Source organism: Caenorhabditis briggsae (assembly GCF_000004555.2).
Source record: "Caenorhabditis briggsae complete genome, chrX, whole genome shotgun sequence".
Classification (NCBI taxonomy): Eukaryota; Metazoa; Nematoda; class Chromadorea; order Rhabditida; family Rhabditidae; genus Caenorhabditis; species Caenorhabditis briggsae.
Genome location: NC_013491.2, coordinates 13,700,313 through 13,720,194, shown reverse-complemented (window position 1 = coordinate 13,720,194; position 19,882 = coordinate 13,700,313). Strand labels below are relative to the sequence as shown.

General features: G+C 38.6%; 3 protein-coding genes across 3 annotated transcripts in view; all 3 read right to left on the bottom strand.

The window, feature by feature from the left end:
- Window positions 1-3,127, bottom strand: part of CBG16862 — a gene marked incomplete at both ends in the record, with an annotated part of 18,904 nt that extends 15,777 nt beyond the window's left edge. The window contains one exon of the mRNA XM_045240035.1: window positions 52-3,127. Within this exon, the coding sequence (XP_045096077.1) occupies window positions 52-3,127 (3,076 nt within the window). The remainder of the gene's footprint in view (window positions 1-51) is intronic.
- An 84-nt stretch (window positions 3,128-3,211) lies between these two features.
- On the bottom strand, window positions 3,212-3,340 carry CBG27837 (the record flags this gene model as incomplete). The annotated part of the gene is made up of 1 exon (XM_045240034.1): window positions 3,212-3,340. The coding sequence occupies one exon, from the start codon at window positions 3,338-3,340 to the stop codon at window positions 3,212-3,214; it is 129 nt and encodes a 42-aa protein (XP_045099908.1).
- A 2,302-nt stretch (window positions 3,341-5,642) lies between these two features.
- On the bottom strand, window positions 5,643-7,323 carry CBG16861 (the record flags this gene model as incomplete). The annotated part of the gene is made up of 6 exons (XM_002645109.1): window positions 5,643-5,928; window positions 5,975-6,051; window positions 6,101-6,148; window positions 6,434-6,685; window positions 6,732-7,028; window positions 7,072-7,323. The coding sequence occupies 6 exons, from the start codon at window positions 7,321-7,323 to the stop codon at window positions 5,643-5,645; spliced, it is 1,212 nt and encodes a 403-aa protein (XP_002645155.1).
- Between the last annotated feature and the right edge of the window lie 12,559 nt (window positions 7,324-19,882).

Genomic DNA, 19,882 nt, shown 5'->3' with positions numbered 1-19,882 from the left:
TTCTACCCAGTTGACACATTGCTCCAGCCGATTTCTGAGCCAATTTCTGACCAAAATGGATAATCTTTGAACGGGGAAGCTTGGGAATTACGTCGGCGAGTCTTCCTTCTGTTAGAGCCTGTTGACACATTGTTCCAGCCGATTTCTGAGCCAATTTCTGACCAAAATGGATAATATTGGAACGTGCAAGTTCCAGAATTACGTCGGCGAGTCTTCCTTCTGTTAGAGCCTGTTGACACATTGTTCCAGCCGATTTCTGAGCCAATTTCTGACCAAAATGGCAAATATTGGAACGTGCAAGTTCCAAAACTATGTTGGCGAGTCTTCCTTCTGTTATACCCAGTTGACACATTGCTCCAGCCGATTTCTGAGCCAATTTCTGACCAAAATGGATAATCTTTGAACGGGGAAGCTTGGGAATTACGTCGGCGAGTCTTCCTTCTGTTAGAGCCTGTTGACACATTGTTCCAGCCGATTTCTGAGCCAATTTCTGACCAAAATGGATAATATTGGAACGTGCAAGTTCCAGAATTACGTCGGCGAGTCTTCCTTCTGTTAGAGCCTGTTGACACATTGTTCCAGCCGATTTCTGAGCCAATTTCTGACCAAAATGGATAATATTGGAACGTGCAAGTTCCAGAATTACGTCGGCGAGTCTTCCTTCTGTTAGAGCCTGTTGAAACATTGTTCCAGCCGATTTCTGAGCCAATTTCTGACCAAAATGGATAATCTTTGAACGGGGAAGCTTGGGAATTACGTCGGCGAGTCTTCCTTCTGTTAGAGCCTGTTGACACATTGTTCCAGCCGATTTCTGAGCCAATTTCTGACCAAAATGGATAATATTGGAACGTGCAAGTTCCAGAATTACGTCGGCGAGTCTTCCTTCTGTTAGAGCCTGTTGAAACATTGTTCCAGCCGATTTCTGAGCCAATTTCTGACCAAAATGGCAAATATTGGAACGTGCAAGTTCCAAAACTATGTTGGCGAGTCTTCCTTCTGTTATACCCAGTTGACACATTGCTCCAGCCGATTTCTGAGCCAATTTCTGACCAAAATGGATAATCTTTGAACGGGGAAGCTTGGGAATTACGTCGGCGAGTCTTCCTTCTGTTAGGCTCGTTGAAACATCGCTCCAGCCGATTTCTGAGCCAATTTCTGACCAAAATGGATAATCTTTGAACGGGGAAGCTTGGGAATTACGTCGGCGAGTCTTCCTTCTGTTAGAGCCTGTTGACACATTGTTCCAGCCGATTTCTGAGCCAATTTCTGACCAAAATGGATAATATTGGAACGTGCAAGTTCCAGAATTACGTCGGCGAATCTTCCTTCTGTTAAAGCCCGTTGAAACATTGTTCCAGCCGATTTCTGAGCCAATTTCTGACCAAAATGGCAAATATTGGAACGTGCAAGTTCCAAAACTATGTTGGCGAGTCTTCCTTCTGTTATACCCAGTTGACACATTGCTCCAGCCGATTTCTGAGCCAATTTCTGACCAAAATGGATAATCTTTGAACGGGGAAGCTTGGGAATTACGTCGGCGAGTCTTCCTTCTGTTAGAGCCTGTTGACACATTGTTCCAGCCGATTTCTGAGCCAATTTCTGACCAAAATGGCAAATATTGGAACGTGCAAGTTCCAAAACTATGTTGGCGAGTCTTCCTTCTGTTATACCCAGTTGACACATTGCTCCAGCCGATTTCTGAGCCAATTTCTGACCAAAATGGATAATCTTTGAACGGGGAAGCTTGGGAATTACGTCGGCGAGTCTTCCTTCTGTTAGAGCCTGTTGACACATTGTTCCAGCCGATTTCTGAGCCAATTTCTGACCAAAATGGATAATATTGGAACGTGCAAGTTCCAGAATTACGTCGGCGAATCTTCCTTCTGTTAAAGCCCGTTGAAACATTGTTCCAGCCGATTTCTGAGCCAATTTCTGACCAAAATGGCAAATATTGGAACGTGCAAGTTCCAAAACTATGTTGGCGAGTCTTCCTTCTGTTATACCCAGTTGACACATTGCTCCAGCCGATTTCTGAGCCAATTTCTGACCAAAATGGATAATCTTTGAACGGGGAAGCTTGGGAATTACGTCGGCGAGTCTTCCTTCTGTTAGAGCCTGTTGACACATTGTTCCAGCCGATTTCTGAGCCAATTTCTGACCAAAATGGATAATATTGGAACGTGCAAGTTCCAGAATTACGTCGGCGAGTCTTCCTTCTGTTAGAGCCTGTTGACACATTGTTCCAGCCGATTTCTGAGCCAATTTCTGACCAAAATGGCAAATATTGGAACGTGCAAGTTCCAAAACTATGTTGGCGAGTCTTCCTTCTGTTATACCCAGTTGACACATTGCTCCAGCCGATTTCTGAGCCAATTTCTGACCAAAATGGATAATCTTTGAACGGGGAAGCTTGGGAATTACGTCGGCGAGTCTTCCTTCTGTTAGAGCCTGTTGACACATTGTTCCAGCCGATTTCTGAGCCAATTTCTGACCAAAATGGATAATATTGGAACGTGCAAGTTCCAGAATTACGTCGGCGAATCTTCCTTCTGTTAAAGCCCGTTGAAACATTGTTCCAGCCGATTTCTGAGCCAATTTCTGACCAAAATGGCAAATATTGGAACGTGCAAGTTCCAAAACTATGTTGGCGAGTCTTCCTTCTGTTACACCCAGTTGAAACATTGCTCCAGCCGATTTCTGAGCCAATTTCTGACCAAAATGGATAATCTTTGAACGGGGAAGCTTGGGAACTACGTCGGCGAGTCTTCCTTCTGTTAGAGCCTGTTGACACATTGTTCCAGCCGATTTCTGAGCCAATTTCTGACCAAAATGGATAATATTGGAACGTGCAAGTTCCAGAATTACGTCGGCGAGTCTTCCTTCTGTTACACCCAGTTGAAACATTGCTCCAGCCGATTTCTGAGCCAATTTCTGACCAAAATGGCAAATATTGGAACGTGCAAGTTCCAGAATTACGTCGGCGAGTCTTCATTCTGTTATAGCTCGTTGAAACATCGCTCCAGCCGATTTCTGAGCCAAATATCTGACCAAAATGGATAATCTTTGAACGGGGAAGCTTGGGAACTACGTCGGCGAGTCTTCCTTCTGTTAGAGCCTGTTGACACATTGTTCCAGCCGATTTCTGAGCCAATTTCTGACCAAAATGGATAATATTGGAACGTGCAAGTTCCAGAATTACGTCGGCGAGTCTTCATCCCAGTTGAAACATTGCTCCAGCCGATTTCTGAGCCAATTTCTGACCAAAATGGCAAATATTGGAACGTGCAAGTTCCAAAACTATGTTGGCGAGTTTTCCTTCTGTTACACCCAGTTGACACATTGCTCCAGCCGATTTCTGAGCCAATTTCTGACCAAAATGGCAAATATTGGAACGTGGAAGCTCGAGACCTCGACGAGTTTCCCATTTGATGCACTTGATGAACACATCGTTTTAAAGGTGGGGGGACATGAAAAAATAATGTTCTCAAAATTTCGTTTAAATATGCCTCTCGAGGAGTTGAACGTGTGGGACGAGGATTGAGGGTGCGGCGCCGCTACCGACTGAGCTACACGGGCAAAGAGGAAGCGGTCACCCGATTGCATACATAAAGGCGAGGACGACAGCTGTACGCAGAGTGACATTAAGCGTTGTACACCGTCACGGTAGAATGCATACTCTGGCCCCAAAAATCCCCCGTAAAATCTCCTGTCCCCCCACCTTTAAGCAATTTTTTGAATGAAAAGAGTTATATTGAGCTATGAAAGCCTGTGAACTCTATGGCTGATCCCGAACAACTAACAAATGAGTTCACTTTGCTAACTTTTGGGATAGTGCACATTTATTGTAAAAAAACGGCCGGTGAAAAAAAAAGAGAACAACTGATTTCAAAACATCGAGGCGTCATATTACAAACGTTTCAAACACATACTGGTGCGTTAATTTCTTAAAAGTCTCGAGAACATACAGAAATTCCAACAATAAAGGAGAGAAAACAGGGCTTGATGCATTGTTTTTAAGGGCCGGAAGTTTAAATTCAGATTCTATTAGATTTTGTGAATGTTCTCACAGTGCATTATCAGTTATTTTCAAATATCAAGACAAGGGGAATTTCAGTAGGATCTGTGGGAATCAAAAAAAGAAAAATGAAAGGAGACAGTTTGATTTTTCAAAGGTTCAGGAGAGTGAACAAGGTATCAAATTGCAGTTTTAGCTCTGTAAGGTCACAGTTAGACAGTGGAAGCAATGTGAAGACAAATCTCAGGAAAGGCAATCAATTTTCTGTGAGTAGAAGTCAATGGAGACTGAAAACGGACGTTGAGAACATGGGTCGGGTGGGGGAAGTACATAAAAAGTAGAAGTGTGGAGGAAAATGATGTAGTGAACAATGTTAAAAGGCTCACAGGACTTTGGGAGAGCAGTAAGAAAATATAGATTTAACTTTTTTTTTGGTTTTTTTTAGTTTTTGTTTGTTTGTGATTTTGCGAGTGCATGAAACAGAAATAAGTTTTCAACGTTTGTGTGGAAACGAAAATGACGCACAAGACGAATGAAAGCGAGCAAATTTAAGTTTGGGAACGATTTTGAGACTGATTCAGGGAAAGAATACAATTTACTGTGCATAAAATTCAATGAAGACTGAGAAGTTTCATTGAGAACGTGGGTCGGATAACGGAACATAAGAAGTAGAAGTGTGAAGGGAAATGATGTAGTGAACAATTTTGAGAGGTTCGGAGGACCTTGGAAAAAAAATGAAGTTAGAGTTATAATGTTTTTCAGGATTTTTTTGTAATTTTGGTGCAGGGAATACAAATGTTTTCGAACGTTTTTGTGTAAATAGAAAATTATGCGGAAGACAAAAAATGGGAGGGAAAGCTAGCAATTTGATTTTAGAGAGGTGCAGAGAAGTAACTTAGGATTCAAAGTGCATTCAGCTTGGTAGGGTCATAGTTAGAAGGTTTGAACGGTTCGGAGTCTAAACTAAGGAAAAAAAATCATTTTCGAAAGAAGAAATATAAGAACTGCATGCAAAGTACTTATTTAGGAGAAAACAGTAGGATAAAGAAGTTTCATCAATCCGCGTTGCTATTTCTGACAGATGTCGGAAATTGGAACAAACAAATCGGAAGGGTCGTTGAGAACATGCGTCGAATGGAGGAACATAAGAAGTAGAAGTGTTGTGAGCGATTCTAAAGTGAATAATTTTGGGACGTTGAGAGGACTCGGTGGGGGGGGGGGGTCAGAGAAGAAGTACGGAAAACAAACAGGTTTTGTAGGTGCAGGAAGCAAAAAACATTTTTTGAACTTTGTGGCATTGGAAATACTGAAGAAGACAGTTTCCAATTGCTTGATTGTTAGCAGAGTTTGACAGAAACTGGAACTTTCAAAGAAATTGCTAGTTTTTGTATTTTACAATCATGAAAACGGAAAAAAAGAAACGAGATTTGAAAAAAAAGAAAAGGAAAGAACTGCATGCAAAGTTCATTGGGAGAAAAAGTGCTTCAGATAAGACGGACATCACTGTTGTTACTTGAAAAAAGAAAAAAAATTCTAACTGATTTTTTGAACTGCAGATTCTTATGTGCATAGTGTTTGGGTGAGAAAAACACATTGGAATAAAAAACAAGGAGTAGGTAAACAGAAATTAGTAGTTCTCCAACAGTTTCTCAGCAACAATTCCTTGTAGCGATGCATGACAGCTAGAAGTCATAATTTGAATGGTGGCTTTAGTTATGAAGTCATGCAAATCGTTCTTCATGGTAGCGTAGTTCTTGCTTTCGTCATCGATAGGCTCGTAGGTGAGGGAACCAATCTCCTTGCGATGTTTTGCATACTTGGCCCAGTTTGTGAAGAACGACAGTAGTCCAAAGCTCCATGGAGCTGGGTTAGACAAGGACACCACAGCTTGGTAGAAACGGTATGGTGCGCTTCTGAAAACAGGAACTACCTCAAAATCAAAAAACTATTTGCACTCACTCCAAGAAAAAGACGTAGACGGCAAAATGTTTGGCACAGTTGCTAATATGAAGGAGTGCCGCCGCTGATTTCTTTATCTGAAATTAGGAATCAATAAAATATGATTTGAGTTTTATTAGTGCTCACCGCTTGGGTCATCTCGTCAATGATAATTTCCTCCGACAGCTCTCGTGGCTAAATTGACGGTTTATTGACTTTTCTTCAAACTATCGTCTTTTCTCTAATAGAACTCCATCGGCTTCAAATTTGATTTTTTGAGTAGACTATTAGAGAAATGAATCTAATTAGAAAGTTTCGGTTCCCAACTAAAGAGAAATTGGAAAAAAAATACTGGAAATATGGAAGCTACCAGAAAACTTGAAAAAAAATGTCGTTATTACCCGAGAAGACTAAGTGCACAGTCATGGCTATTAAAGATGGGCTTCAAATAGAGAAAATACGGTTTTTTTTCGCACTCACAATTTGAGCCAGGATTTCCTCAGAACGACAGCGAAGATCGTCTACTTGGAGTCCTGTGGATTTTAAATTATGATTGAGCAGAGCGATGATTTCAGGTGCCGGGGCATGTTCAATGTCGATTGCTTCCATCAAAAGGTCAGCTGGTGGGGCGCCAAGCAAAACTTCACCGGTTTCTTTCAGAACTGGTCTGGATTTCACTTTTTCATCAAACTTGACCAGCAGATCGTCTTTCCATCCATCGAATAATCCAGTCTAAAAAATAATAACTTGATACAATTTTCGGATTTTCTTCACTTACGGTTCTGTTTTGGCAGATCTCTCTTTGATGAGCAGCGGCAAAGTTTTTTCCCAACAAAAATGGGTTCAACTTTGTGTTGTTAATGTAGGTGCGAGTTTTGAAGCACTCATTGAATTGTCTCCCACCGATTTTGTTTGCGATTTCGGAGTCAGAAGTTGGATGAACGAAAATAGCAGAAAAGTTCTCGCTCTCCATTTCTTCTCCGGCCAACTTTCTGGACGGAATCCATTCTCTGATGAAATCGACATCAACTGGTTCAGCATCCTCTGGAAGAGCTTTTAGTTCTTCGACGATTTCCTGAAAAAATTTACGTGATTGATATAAATATATCAAATCTCACTTTGAGAACTCTCTCGTTTCTGTCCTGAATTTCGGTTTTTTCAAGAAGCTCACACAATGACATTCCAGGTGTGAATGAAGAGAATACATTTGCGTGCTTGACTGTAATGTCTGATTTCTTAGCTTGATTCTCGTGCTCGTCGCCGAATTGCTCGGAAGCGAATGCTGAATCGGTCGACATCGTTGAATCGGTCGACATCGTCGAGTCGGTAGACATCGTGAAATCGGACGACTTAGTTGAATCGCTCAACATCGTTTCGAATCTGAAAAGGCATATTCTGGGAATTTTGTAAAGAGCTTTGATTGTTGCGAACACATGAAATCTTGCTTAGATTAATCAATCAAATCATTTCTAACGGAAACGTGTCTCATATGAGCTTTAAAGGAAAAAACTACCCGATCATCAAAAAGTCTATTGCCCACGCCCCACTCTTGCTGATAAGACTTACTATTTAACAACATCTTATCATGTAACCGAGGTCATTTCCCGCTACTCACGTATCTATTTTTCACCAGGCTACCCCTGAATGAATGTATTCACTGAAGTCGTGTTGAGGTTAAGAATATGGTAGCTGATCATCTACCGACACCAGAACAAAACATTAGCCTCTCCCTGTTCCAACCTATTGGTGCTTGTACTAATTTCAATGAAATTTAATCTCTTGTTGTAATAGATTTATGATCTTTGGGATCTCTGTTAGAATTGAACTCACAAGCACTTGACGTACGTCCAGACGACTTCTGATCACAACAGCAAACGTGTTTTTCGGCAATTTAAAATTCACAGAAAACTGCCCCAGTTCTGAGAAATGATATCTGTAAAATTTAGAAGAAAAAATAGGGGTTGGGAGTTCTGGGAGGCAAAGAAAAGGGTTAAATAGTTCATAGAAGAGAATGAGGATGGAAACTTAACCTTTTTCGCTGTGACGCGAGACAAATGAAATTTTTTTTGAAAAGAAAATAAATCTGATTAGGATTAAGTTAGAATTTGAGATGAATAGAGGGAAGGTGTCGATTGAACGTGAGATTTTTTGTTGGGAAAATGTGTTGAAAACAATCCAGTCACAGTACGAGTGGGATTATTTTTCAAAGATAATTCATGAAGTACTATTGATGACTCGGTACTTGCCACTGCCAATTTTCGGTACAGGTAGAAACTTAAAAACAAGTAACAAAACGGTTTTTTTTCCGGAGATTCAAAAACTTGATAACAGACGCGATAAATTAGATAGAAAACATAACTATTTTTAATTTGTCAAGAAGAGAAATGTTATAATGACATTAGGATTAGGCATCCCGGCGGTTCAACATAAGGAATGTTTTTCTCGGTTTTCTATGAAAAAGAAAAAACAGCTGTAGTTTGACGGCTAGACAAGAATCTAGAACTAGACATGGAGAACAGACAACTTCAGCTCTCAAAGTCTAGTCACACTCATCTAGACTTTGCCACTTCTTTTTTTGCCGCTTCTTCTTTTTTGTTTTTTGACCAGTCTCACGCGTTGCAGACTACTTGGCACATGTCTCTGGAAAAGCTTGGTGGGAAAGTGCCGCATAATTTAGGACGTTTCATTGGAGCAATATTATAGCGATCAATTCAGTATTTATTGGACTATTCTGAAGAAGAACTCGCGAGAAATGACGCAGACATTTCTCATTTCAAAAATAACCAAAATTTAGAACGATAAATCTAATATACGTCGCAATAGAAAAAAGTTTGGTGATGGTTATCACTAACGCTATCAATGAAAATTGGATATCATGGGAGGTATGAAACCAGTTTAGCCTTCTTGTGTCTACTTGCAAGTATATACTTGCAAAATCTGTTTACGGATATTGAGATATTAAGATGAATGACTCTTGAGAAATTTGTGTTTTGATGTTAAGGGCATACTTTTTGGTTTGTCATCTCCCTGGTTCGTTTTAAAAGTACCATTTTTTTCAAAAACTTAGAATGGGAAATACATACAGTAACGGTCAGTGAAGTGAACAAAACCTAAATTTTCGGTCGGTTTGCTGGCATTTTGATATTTTTGAAGAGTTGGCTGTCAAGTTTCCAATCACGCTAAAAACTTTGTAGAGTGTGAAACGGACATCGACTGAAAACTTAGCATTCACAGAAATATTAGAATATTCCTAGTTTTTCAGCTATTTGACAATTCTGAAAGAGAATCTTCTGGTCTGTTTTTGGAGTGAAAACGTGAAAAAACAGAGGTCTTTCAAAGATATGCAAGAAGGTGAATAACTAGAAATTTTCAAAAAATATGTGTGAATCAAAACTTTAAATCTGAACGTACCCTCCAAAGTTTTCAAAATGATTGGAAACTTGACAGACGAGTTCCAGACTCCTAAAAATGATCAAGATGGTCAAAAACAACTAAAAATATGTTTTTGTATATCTTATGGAACGGACAAAATGCTCATTAAAACGTCCGAAGAATTTTGTCAATTGAACACTTTCTGATTCTTTTACAACGAAGATAAAAAATATCATTTAAAGTTTTGCTTTGTGTAAGCTTAGATATCCATGTGATCATGTGGCAATAAATCCCGAGCCTATTCAGCACGGATTGGCTGCGTTCCAAACGGAAAAATTCACAAATGACTCGAGTTTCCTGTGTTCTGATCCAAATTCTTCGAAAGGAAGTTGGGGCTCTTTCTGGGAAGAATGGTCCCAAAGCGGGATCGCCGGTCCTAAAGACCCGAGGCGCTATGAACCCACCAGTCTATAGTTTTCAGTTTGTTGGGATCGCCGGTTCCACTTTAAAGCAGTTCTTCCCGGAAAAAGCCGTTGGTCCCTCCAATTTTCGTGTTGAATTTTCGATCATTTCTGGTCACTTATCAGATCACACCAGTTCAGTTTTGAAGGTCGTTCAGTCAGGGTGGCGTTATTGTCATTTACTACCTTTTACGTTATTTGTTTACAACAGAAAATGTCGAATATTTCACGTTATTAACGTAAAACTTCCGTTTCTCAATTAGTTCTTTTTAATTGTTGATTGACCACTCAAACATCAGGCAGAAGAAATACGGTAGCGGTTCCTTTTTCGACCTCCTCCCTTATCTCCGCACTAATTCGTTTGTTTGTTGCAAAACTATGCGACGCGCCTATTACGAAAAAATTTTGTCCTCTGGGCGCCGCGGCCGCTTATACAATTGCAATAAAATTGTTCAAAGGTATACGTCATACTTAAAGATCGTAGTTGAATGCAAAGATTTATGCCTGCTAGACTTATTGAGCTGGTCGTGCTACATGTAAGAAAGTTTTTTTCGGTGGGGTCACATAGGTGGGAAGTGATGGATAACGTTTGAGCTCCTAGCGACTTCTAATTTGCTATAGAATTATCTAATAATACCTATTTGATACTTCCTTATCTTCCTTTCATTCGAAGAACGACTGCTCTTTGGTCCAGAGTCCCACAGATAGACAACTGTTGGTCCCTTTTTTCTCAATATTTGCCACCATTTATACCTGTCGAGTCTTATCTCATCTGCATGGTCAAAAACCGTTACGTCTAAACGATTTAGGATTGCAATCAATTAGGGTTGTTTACGACCTAAGAAAACTACGCTTCCAGTTTGCGCGACGAAATTCCAACGACGGTACTATTGCAACAGTTTCGCGTAGGTATCTTTTTCTCGATCTTTCTTTTTACCCACGGGTCATCCAAGTATCAAGAATCGCCAGAAAAAAGTGTGACCGCCCTTTTTAATCTTTTTTCGCCTTATCTGTGTTTGGAAAAACGCAGCATGTGGCGAATTAGGAGAACACACGCATTTTCCTTGTGGCGCGACGAGCGCTGTGCAGATTACGAGGGGCACACACGCACTCACACACTTGTCGGCTTCCTAGAACAGGACGACGTCGCGCCAAAGGGCGGGCGACGCCGGACAACCGCTGTGGCCAGCTTTAGAAGCTTTATACAAAAACATTGTGCACTAATGAGAGACGATGAGTGCAAGAGAGCTGTCGACATCACCGGATTTGGTTCCGAGAGAAAGGAAGGATCAGGATTTGGGTGTGGCTGAGGAAAACATAAACGTGCCAAATTTCAGCAAAAAGAAAGAAGGACTTCTTGAGTTTCAAAGGATAATGCTAATGAGAAAGAAAGAAAAATCAGTTTCAGAGAATGAGGCTGCAAATTTGAATTGGATGCTCTGAAAAAGAATACAAATAGGAAATTGAATGCAAACAGTATATTATAAAACATGAGATATTTACAAATCAGAGATACTGAAAATGGCTAGAAGCTACCCTGGAATATTCATTTAGACTAGTCCAGATTGGGGCACCTGAATATTAAACATCTGATACTACTTATTTTTAGTTGAACGAAAAATCAAATAAGAGGGAAAATTTTGAGTCCCCGTGGCCGCCATGGATTCAGTTTCCATGTCAACGGCTCCGGAAACGGCCTTCCCGAATAAAACAAAAACTCTGTTATTTTTATTCGGGAAGCTCATTTGGATTGAAAGGTGACAACCGAACCCTCAGCTTCTTAAGAATCTGGAGTAAAAAATTGTATAGTCAGGAGTTTTTTGTTTCAGAAATGACACAATAAGCAACTGATGAATTACATGATTGTTGCTGAATCTAGTGCTGCTACCGTAAACAGAAACCCACCTAGACCACAACTTTCAAGAAAATCTGATGAACGGTAACATAAGATTCAACTCTTAAACAATTTTAAAAATTTTGATTCATTCATTAATAGAGATTCTCACGGTTCTAAAAATTATGATACATTCTAATATTTTGAACTCACTACCTTTCACAGCAAAGTAATTCACAAAACTAATCAGGTCTTTATTTCAGATGTTCAGGGAAATGGGAGGGGGGGGGGGCTCCCAAAAAAATCTCAGGCGCACTGAGACTTATATTAAATATAGTGAACAGCCTAGACGTTTACATACTTTCATTCTGAGCTCCGCCCACTTTGCTCGGATCGAGCTCTTTTGCCCATGGCTCCGCCCCTTTTTCTATTCCGACTGCGACCCTGTGCTTTCTATTGAAAAAAGTTAATCATATTGAATGTGACAGCCTACTAATGGATTTCTCAAGTAAAGATCAAAATTGTATGGTGGATTTGATTGAAATGTCAAAAAAAAGCATGGGACATGATTGAGAAGTCATATGAGTTCCACGGAAGCGGGTGAGGAATTTTCTTAAAATCCTACTGTAAGATTACGACCCCCTTGACAGAAATGTTGAAGTATAAGGTGGAATATAGTAGAAATTTGACCAAGAGGTGCGCTCAGAGTCGGAATGAATATAATCCCAGAAATTATCAGAACAGGACGTCGGAAAAAAAGTTTGACTTACCACAGAAAAAACAATCTTCTTGTTGAGCAGAAAAAAAGCTTAAGTTTTGGGGTTAATCGGACACGCGCAGACATTGAAAAAAAGGAAATGATTAAAATCGTATCGTAGACATGATTGGATTGACCATAAGTAATCTCAATGATTGAACCTAGTAGTTGTTTGATTCTTAAAAGCACAAGGGGTTTCGCATATTTAACTTTCAACAAAATGACTTGAATGAAAACTTCAATGATATGGTCCAATTCAATGGTAGCTATCGTAACAAAAAAACCAACTGTTTTGATGGAAAAGAAGAAACCGAAAAATTTGTCATGTTCTTTCAAACGGACGTCAATCCTATCCCTCATATTCAAACAGCGCAAAAATTTTAAAGACAAATTTGAGAGTTAAAAACTAAAACGTTCGAAAGTATACACAGGCTGAAATGATTCCAATTTTTGTAGAATCCGACTCACAGTTAGTATAAAAAAAGTATGTCTTATGATCTCTTTTCAACAGTCACATCCCACAAAATGGACTTCGCCCCTATCCATCATATTCGAAAATTTTACTGAAAAGTGAATGACGTTCCAGATGCTTTTTCAAATTTGCATGTTTCTGACTTCTTGGATCCTGGACAAACGTCATTTTTTGTTGGCGACCGTTGTCAGATTAAGTAGCAATTGAACATAACTATAAACGGAAAGATGAACTACATGAGAGAACAATCGCGACCAAAAGTCTTCAATAAAAGTCGTATAGATTCAAAAAAGAAACTATAACTCATCTCGGAAAGACGACAATGAAACACCATTCTGTTGAACATCGTATAGTGGGGTCTATTTCGGAAGAGCACTTTATCTCTATGACTACTAAAAGCTTTTATTCCAAGCCATATTGTTGTTATTTGAAAACGCACGAAATTTATAAATTGCGAGTGTAGTTTGAAATCTTCACAGTTCAAACAAATAGATCTAATATTAGGATTTTGATGACTTTCAGACTAAACTATATACACTTCATATGTCTAGTCTCGAATATCTGAAGAAAAAAAAAACAAGTATCCCGAGGATATAAGCTCGTTTCTTGAAATCCTATCAGTATTAGTGTAAATGCCAAATTGTTTATCTTTTTCTGTAATCATAATCTGAGGTGTGCCAATGTAAAATCTGGATTCAATCAAAAACTATAAAAGCGCTATACAAAACAGTTCTACATGTTAATCCTCATTTGTCAAAGGATTAGAGACAAACGTGCGATGTTTTCAATTCGAAACTCTAGTGATCAGATGGTTGCTCGCTCCGTCCTGAAGTATGAATACGGCTAGATAATCATTACCTGCTGCTTGAAATGGCGAGTGTAACTCACGTGTTTTCTTTAGAATTAGATAATTGTTCAGGGTAATTATGTGGTTTCTGAAGGAGAATGGTGACGATGATAATATATGGAAAACATGTGATAGGAGACCGTGCAATTCTAATTTTAAAAATCGCCTCAAAATCAAATTCCGAAATTTGAAACATTTACTCTAAGACTTTTTAGAATATAATTCTACAAAAAGTTTTCAGCAGTCTTGTTGAATTTTGAAAGAAATTTGCCATCAAGGGGTACTTTTCTGTCAAATGGATTTTCAGACATTTTCTTGTTGCAGATTTTTCACTAACTTCGTAAATTTTTGTGAAAAAAAAAAGTTTCAAAACTAAGTTTCAGAAAAACAATATTTCCTATAGGAATCTGAAAAACGGTATGTTGATTTCGAAAAATCAAATTATGTAGCTGGATTTCAGAATACCGTGATCAAGACCAATTTGACATAATGTATTTTTTTCGTGTGAAATTAGACAACTGATAACGCACGTCCCCTTCATAATTAGTAATCACAACCCCTTATGATCAACAAAAACATCTGAATATCAGAGTTAGCATATAAACAAAACATGGTAAGAGAAGTTTTAAGATCTTACATTAAGTTTTCTCAGAAGATCAATTCAAAATACTGCTCTAAAATATATTTCGAATCTCTAAAACGACTACCGTATGTCCTTTTATGAAAGCTCAACCAACCCGATATCAAAAAGTTATTGACTGACAAAATACTGGTGATATTATGATGCATCATTTATCAGTTCACAACTTTCTGTTATCTTATCGAAAATCGATATATTCAAGTGCAAAGTTAAGGGTTTCGGTAAGCTTATCTTGAAGGAAACACGATATGTTTTGTTTTCACAGATATATTCACTGTGAGTTGTGGAAGACGTATCGTAGTAAACGAGCCTACTTTCACCAAAAATGTATAATTTTTCCTGACGAAAATTAACTTTCCGAGCCGCAGAAATGCTTTTCTTCCACTTCGGAATTATTTTTATCTTTTAGAGTGTCAAAGATTTATGTTCAAAATGAAAAATTGTGAAATCGTACATATCGAGCTGACAACAATTCACAACATCCAGTCTGAAGGTTAGATGATACAAAAATCGGAAAACACAAGTCTAGACTCTTCATAACATTTTACGTCAGGACTTTTGTCTAACGTTTTTTTGTCTTGTCTAGCGCCAATGATTTTTTGAACCAAACAGAAAAAATCTACCACAAGGCGACTTGCATCCGAAATGGGGATTGGAGGAAATCAAAGTTTTCAGCTATGGAAGTATAAACCGGATGTTTGATATGAACAAAAGCTCAGTGACGCACGCTTTCAGAAAGTTTTATGATACTCAGGGAAGGTCGAAATTTGAATAAATTTTAATCAGTATACGACTGGAAATGTTTCAATTGGAAAACAAGAAAGAAGTCATTATCATATTGAATTTACACACTTATGGTGGCAGTGTTAATTTCATTTTGAACATACTAGGAACTACAAATTGCGTGGAATAAGACAAAAATAAGAAATGTCATTGAAAAAAGCTTCCAGTATCCATGTCTACAAAGAGCTAGACATTTCGATTAAGGCTCTCAGTTCACTTTTCTTATGAAGGAAGTCTACTCGAAGTAAAAGGTCGACTACAGCAAGACATTTCTTTTTTATGGGTCTACGAATCCCAGACATATCCCACTCCTGCTAATAGAGGTGAAGGGAGTGGTATCGACATATTTAGAAGGGGCTCGAAAGTGTAAACTCAGTTGAGGTAACCTCGGTTTCAACTTTGAGCTGAAAAACTAAAACCCTGAAAGTTGAAAGTGATAAATAAGAGAACATAGTTATGTCGTTAGTATAAGAGTGAGTTTAAAATTAATTGGTGCGAATGATCAAATTAGAAACATAAGAGTTTTTGAAAATGAAATTGTGGTCTAAGTTAAAACCTGCTTTTGGAGGTTTTGATGAGTGTTTAGTCAAGGCTTGATACCAAGAATAGCGTATTTTCTCTATCTGTGTAGAAGATACTCTGTTCGGATGATCAATTCTCCATACATTCTTGAAAATAACTCATTTGGATAATCCATGCAGTTGTTTGAAGAAAACTTACAGGAGCTGAAAGATAATCAGTACTCCTGTAGATATGTAGACAAAATAAAAAGTGCTTTTCGGCATTTTGATTTATTGAAAAACTCGGAATAAATACATTTAAAAGATTATTGATATGAGCAAATGCAAATGCCCAGCACCAGGCACCTAAGAACCACAAAAATTCAGAATGAACAAGAGAGAAGCTTCAAAAAGCTGAATGTGCAGAATGAGTTTCCGGCGTCCTGTAGAAAAAGTGCTATGAACATGGAAAAATAGGAGAATCGGGGGATTCAAGATTGAGAGAGTGGAGTCATAGCAAGGATAGTCATTGAGAGAAGACATCATAGGAGGTTCTGGGGAGTATATGGGAGGTACGATTATTATAGTGAGATCATAAATGGTTCAACAGGTAGCCTACAATTTTGAAAGGGGAAGAATTATGCTGAGGAATGGAAAAAATGAATTGTGAGGTGTACAATATAATGGAAAATTGTGTGCATCAGACTAGAATAATGAACAAATAAGAAGGGAAGTATTGCGTTTGAAAGACATGCAGCCAAACTAGGCAGTGCTGACTTAAAAAAAAAGTTCTAGGTGAACTGGAAATTCTCTGAGCAGAACTGTTCAGAGGACACAATTTGACTACAATAAATGGGGGGAAAGAGGCATTATAAAACGGGGATGAGTGTTTGGACTAGAAAGAGTGGTTTGACAATAAATGAGTGCGATATTTTTGTATAAGACGCTGCGCATACTGTTTTTGAGATCTTTTTTTTTAATTTTGAAAAAAAAAACACATTTTATACAAACACTATATTGATGTCATTCCTTTCATTTCATTCCAAATCTGAATCTAACAGAAATTTAGAATTTTGACAGAAATGCCTAATGAGAGCAGACGCGAAATCTTAAATTACGGTTTGATCCAGATTGTTGAAATGTTGGGAATTGATTTCAAAATATTAGGTTGGCGGGAAAGTCTTTGTCACTTTTTCAATAGTTTATTTCTCAAAGAAAAAATAACCGAATAATTAATTATATTGTCCATCATTATCAACAACATGTCTCCAACGTTCCCTCAATTTATGGATTCCATTGCGGTAGAATCCAGCCGGGCGTGAGGCAAAGTATTGTTTGAGTGCCGCTTCGACCGCTCCACGGGAATTGAAGCTTCTTCCTTCGAAGGCACGTGTCATATCGCCAAATAACCAATAGTCGGAAGGAGCAAGATCAGGAGAATACGGGGGGTGAGGGAGAACATTCCATCCATATCCCATCAGCTCCTGCTTCACTTGTTTCGAAACATGTGGGCGAGCGTTATCATGTTGATAGTACACTTTCTTGTCTTTCAGGGCCGAACGGTCGACTGCTTTCTTGAGGTTTCGTAGTTGAGTAGTGTAGAGGTCTCCAGTTATTGTTTTGCCCTCGGGCAGAAGTTCCCAGTAGATGGGGCCGTCCACTCCCCACCACACAGAGAGCATAACTTTTTTCGGATGAAGGTCGGGTTTGGGGACATCCTGTGGGCTCTCTCCTTCTCCAACCCACTGGGATTTCCTGTGGTGATTATCGTAGAAGACCCACTTCTCATCTCCGGTTATTAGCCGGTCCAGCCATCGATCGCCCGCGTGGAGAGTGAGAAGAGTAATCGAATCGTCGACTCGGCGGTCAAGGTTGGCTTGAGTCAGGTGATGACGTATGAATCGACCAAAAAGTTTTCTCATTCCAAGAGACTTCAAACCTTCAAGGACTGTGCTATGGTGAACTCCGAATGTGACAGCTAGTTCACGGCTAGATTGAAATGGATCCGATTGCAATGCGTGCTTCAGCTTGTCCAAATCCAACTCACGGGGTCTCCCAGAGCGATCCTTTTCATCGAGCGAGAAGTCATCTTTTTCGAAACGATGGAACCAATTGCGAATAGTATTGTAGTGAGGGGCATGTGTGTTGTACACATTCTTCAAGAAAGTTTCCGAATCCTTCATCGTGGTGTGAGATAGGAAGAGGTAAATCAAAACATGTCTGATGTGAATAGCAGTGGGAACAAACATATCGTTTCAATTACAGATGAGGAGCAGGGAAGGAAATGGGGACTGTTTATATGGAAGGTTCTTATCACCTTGTTATTCACTAGAGTCGATATCATACACAGCCTCCATATACGAGAACAGTGATTAAACAAACAGAGTGACAAAGACTTTCCCGCCAACCTAATATAAGGTTTTTCGAATGCGTCCATGAGAATTATCCCTGATTTCGAAACACAGACAAATTGTAAACTTGCAAAATTACCACCAAAAGTTCAATGGAAATAGATTGTGAACTTTCTCAAACATGCCTAATAAGAGCAGAAAAAAAATTTCAGAAAACAGATTTCGCGAATTCAGGCGACTTTTCAAAATTCAAGTTGGACATTTTCATTTAAAAAATCACTAGAATTTTCTACACCGTATCACCGAAAAAATTTGAAAAATTCGTAGAAAAGCCTAATGAGAGCAGGCGCAAATTTTCAATCAAACTTTTCAAAACGAAATTTTTGGAAAAATGTACAGAATTGCTCATATTTCTCGTTTCAAATTCATTTCTCACGATTTTCAGCTAGTACAGATATTGTAATTTTTAACAAGGTCTTTGAATTGGTACTTGTAAAAATAACACTACAAACTTTGAACTTCAAACGTCTGGAACAATCGAAAACGGCTCTCGAATTTCAAGAAAAACGGATTTCTGAACCTTTTCACAAATGCCTAATGAGAGCAGTAGAAAAGTTTCAGCTTACAGTTTACATGGAATTGGATGAGTTTCTCGTGTTGTAGCTGCTAAGTTCGAATTTGAAATTTTATTCACTACATGGATTTTAAATGAATATAGTTTTCTGGATAGGAAATAATGGGAAGTTTATCAATTTAAATACGTTGGGGTAATATATTTTGATGACGTCCGTTTTAACTGGTTTTATGACTGATTGAGATAAAGTTCCACAAACTCCTAAACTTTTCTGGAAACTTCCTAGAACTGGACACCGGTTTCACTAACACCTTGTAATTATTCTTGATGAAACCGGAAGAGGAATGCAGTGCTGACCAAACGATGCGAATATTATATTCAAAAGGCATCGGAAGGTTTGATAAGAACTGCATTTCTCGAAGCATAGCTATCGTGACTCTACAACTGAATAAATAAATGAGAAGAGATATTTGCTTTTTTTTGATTTTTTAAAGTTTTATGTTTTGGTGTAAAAGATTTCCCGCCCACCAGCCTCTCCCCTACACCACCAAAGGCCAATTGCTCAACAGTTCTTTTAAAGCTCTTTTGTTAAGTATTTGGCCATGGATACCGATTCCACCATCACCCTACAATTATTCCGGATGAAACCGGGAGAGGAATGCAGTACCGACCGAACGATCCAAATATGAGATTCAGAATGGATCGGAAAGTTTGATAAGCAGTGCACTCCTTGCATTGTTTGTTGTTTTTTTGAAATTTTTTTTTTGATATTTTTTTGGTTTTATGTTTTGGTGTAAAAGATTTCCCGCCCACCAACCGCTCCCCTACACCACCAGAAGGCCGAATACTTAACAGTTGTTTTAAAGCTCTTTATTTGAGTATTCGGCCTTCAGAATGAAAAGATGGGTTTGCTGAGTGAAGAGTTCTCATTGAAAGTTTAAAAAAAAGGAAACAGTCTTCCGTATGCATCCTTTGCTAGTGAAGAATCTTAGAATGATAAATGATTTTTTAAGGCAATCGTAGTCGAAAAATAGTAATTTCAAAGTTTGGGGGTTTCTCCCATGATTGCTGTTTAAAATATCATTTTTATGACATTGGAAAAACAAAAAATCGGAAAAGAAGTTTGATCTCAATTAATTTTGATTTTTCAATGTTACACAAACAACGTTAATTTTTGAAGAAATTGTTAACCTACAGAACTTCTGGTTTATTTGTCTCCGTATACCATACTTGTGCAAACCAAAAGAGTTGATCATCAGATTTTCCAAGTGTTGGAAATAGGAAAAAACTGATGCACAAGAACGATGAGAGCCGAAAGAGTATCTATGAGCTTACCAA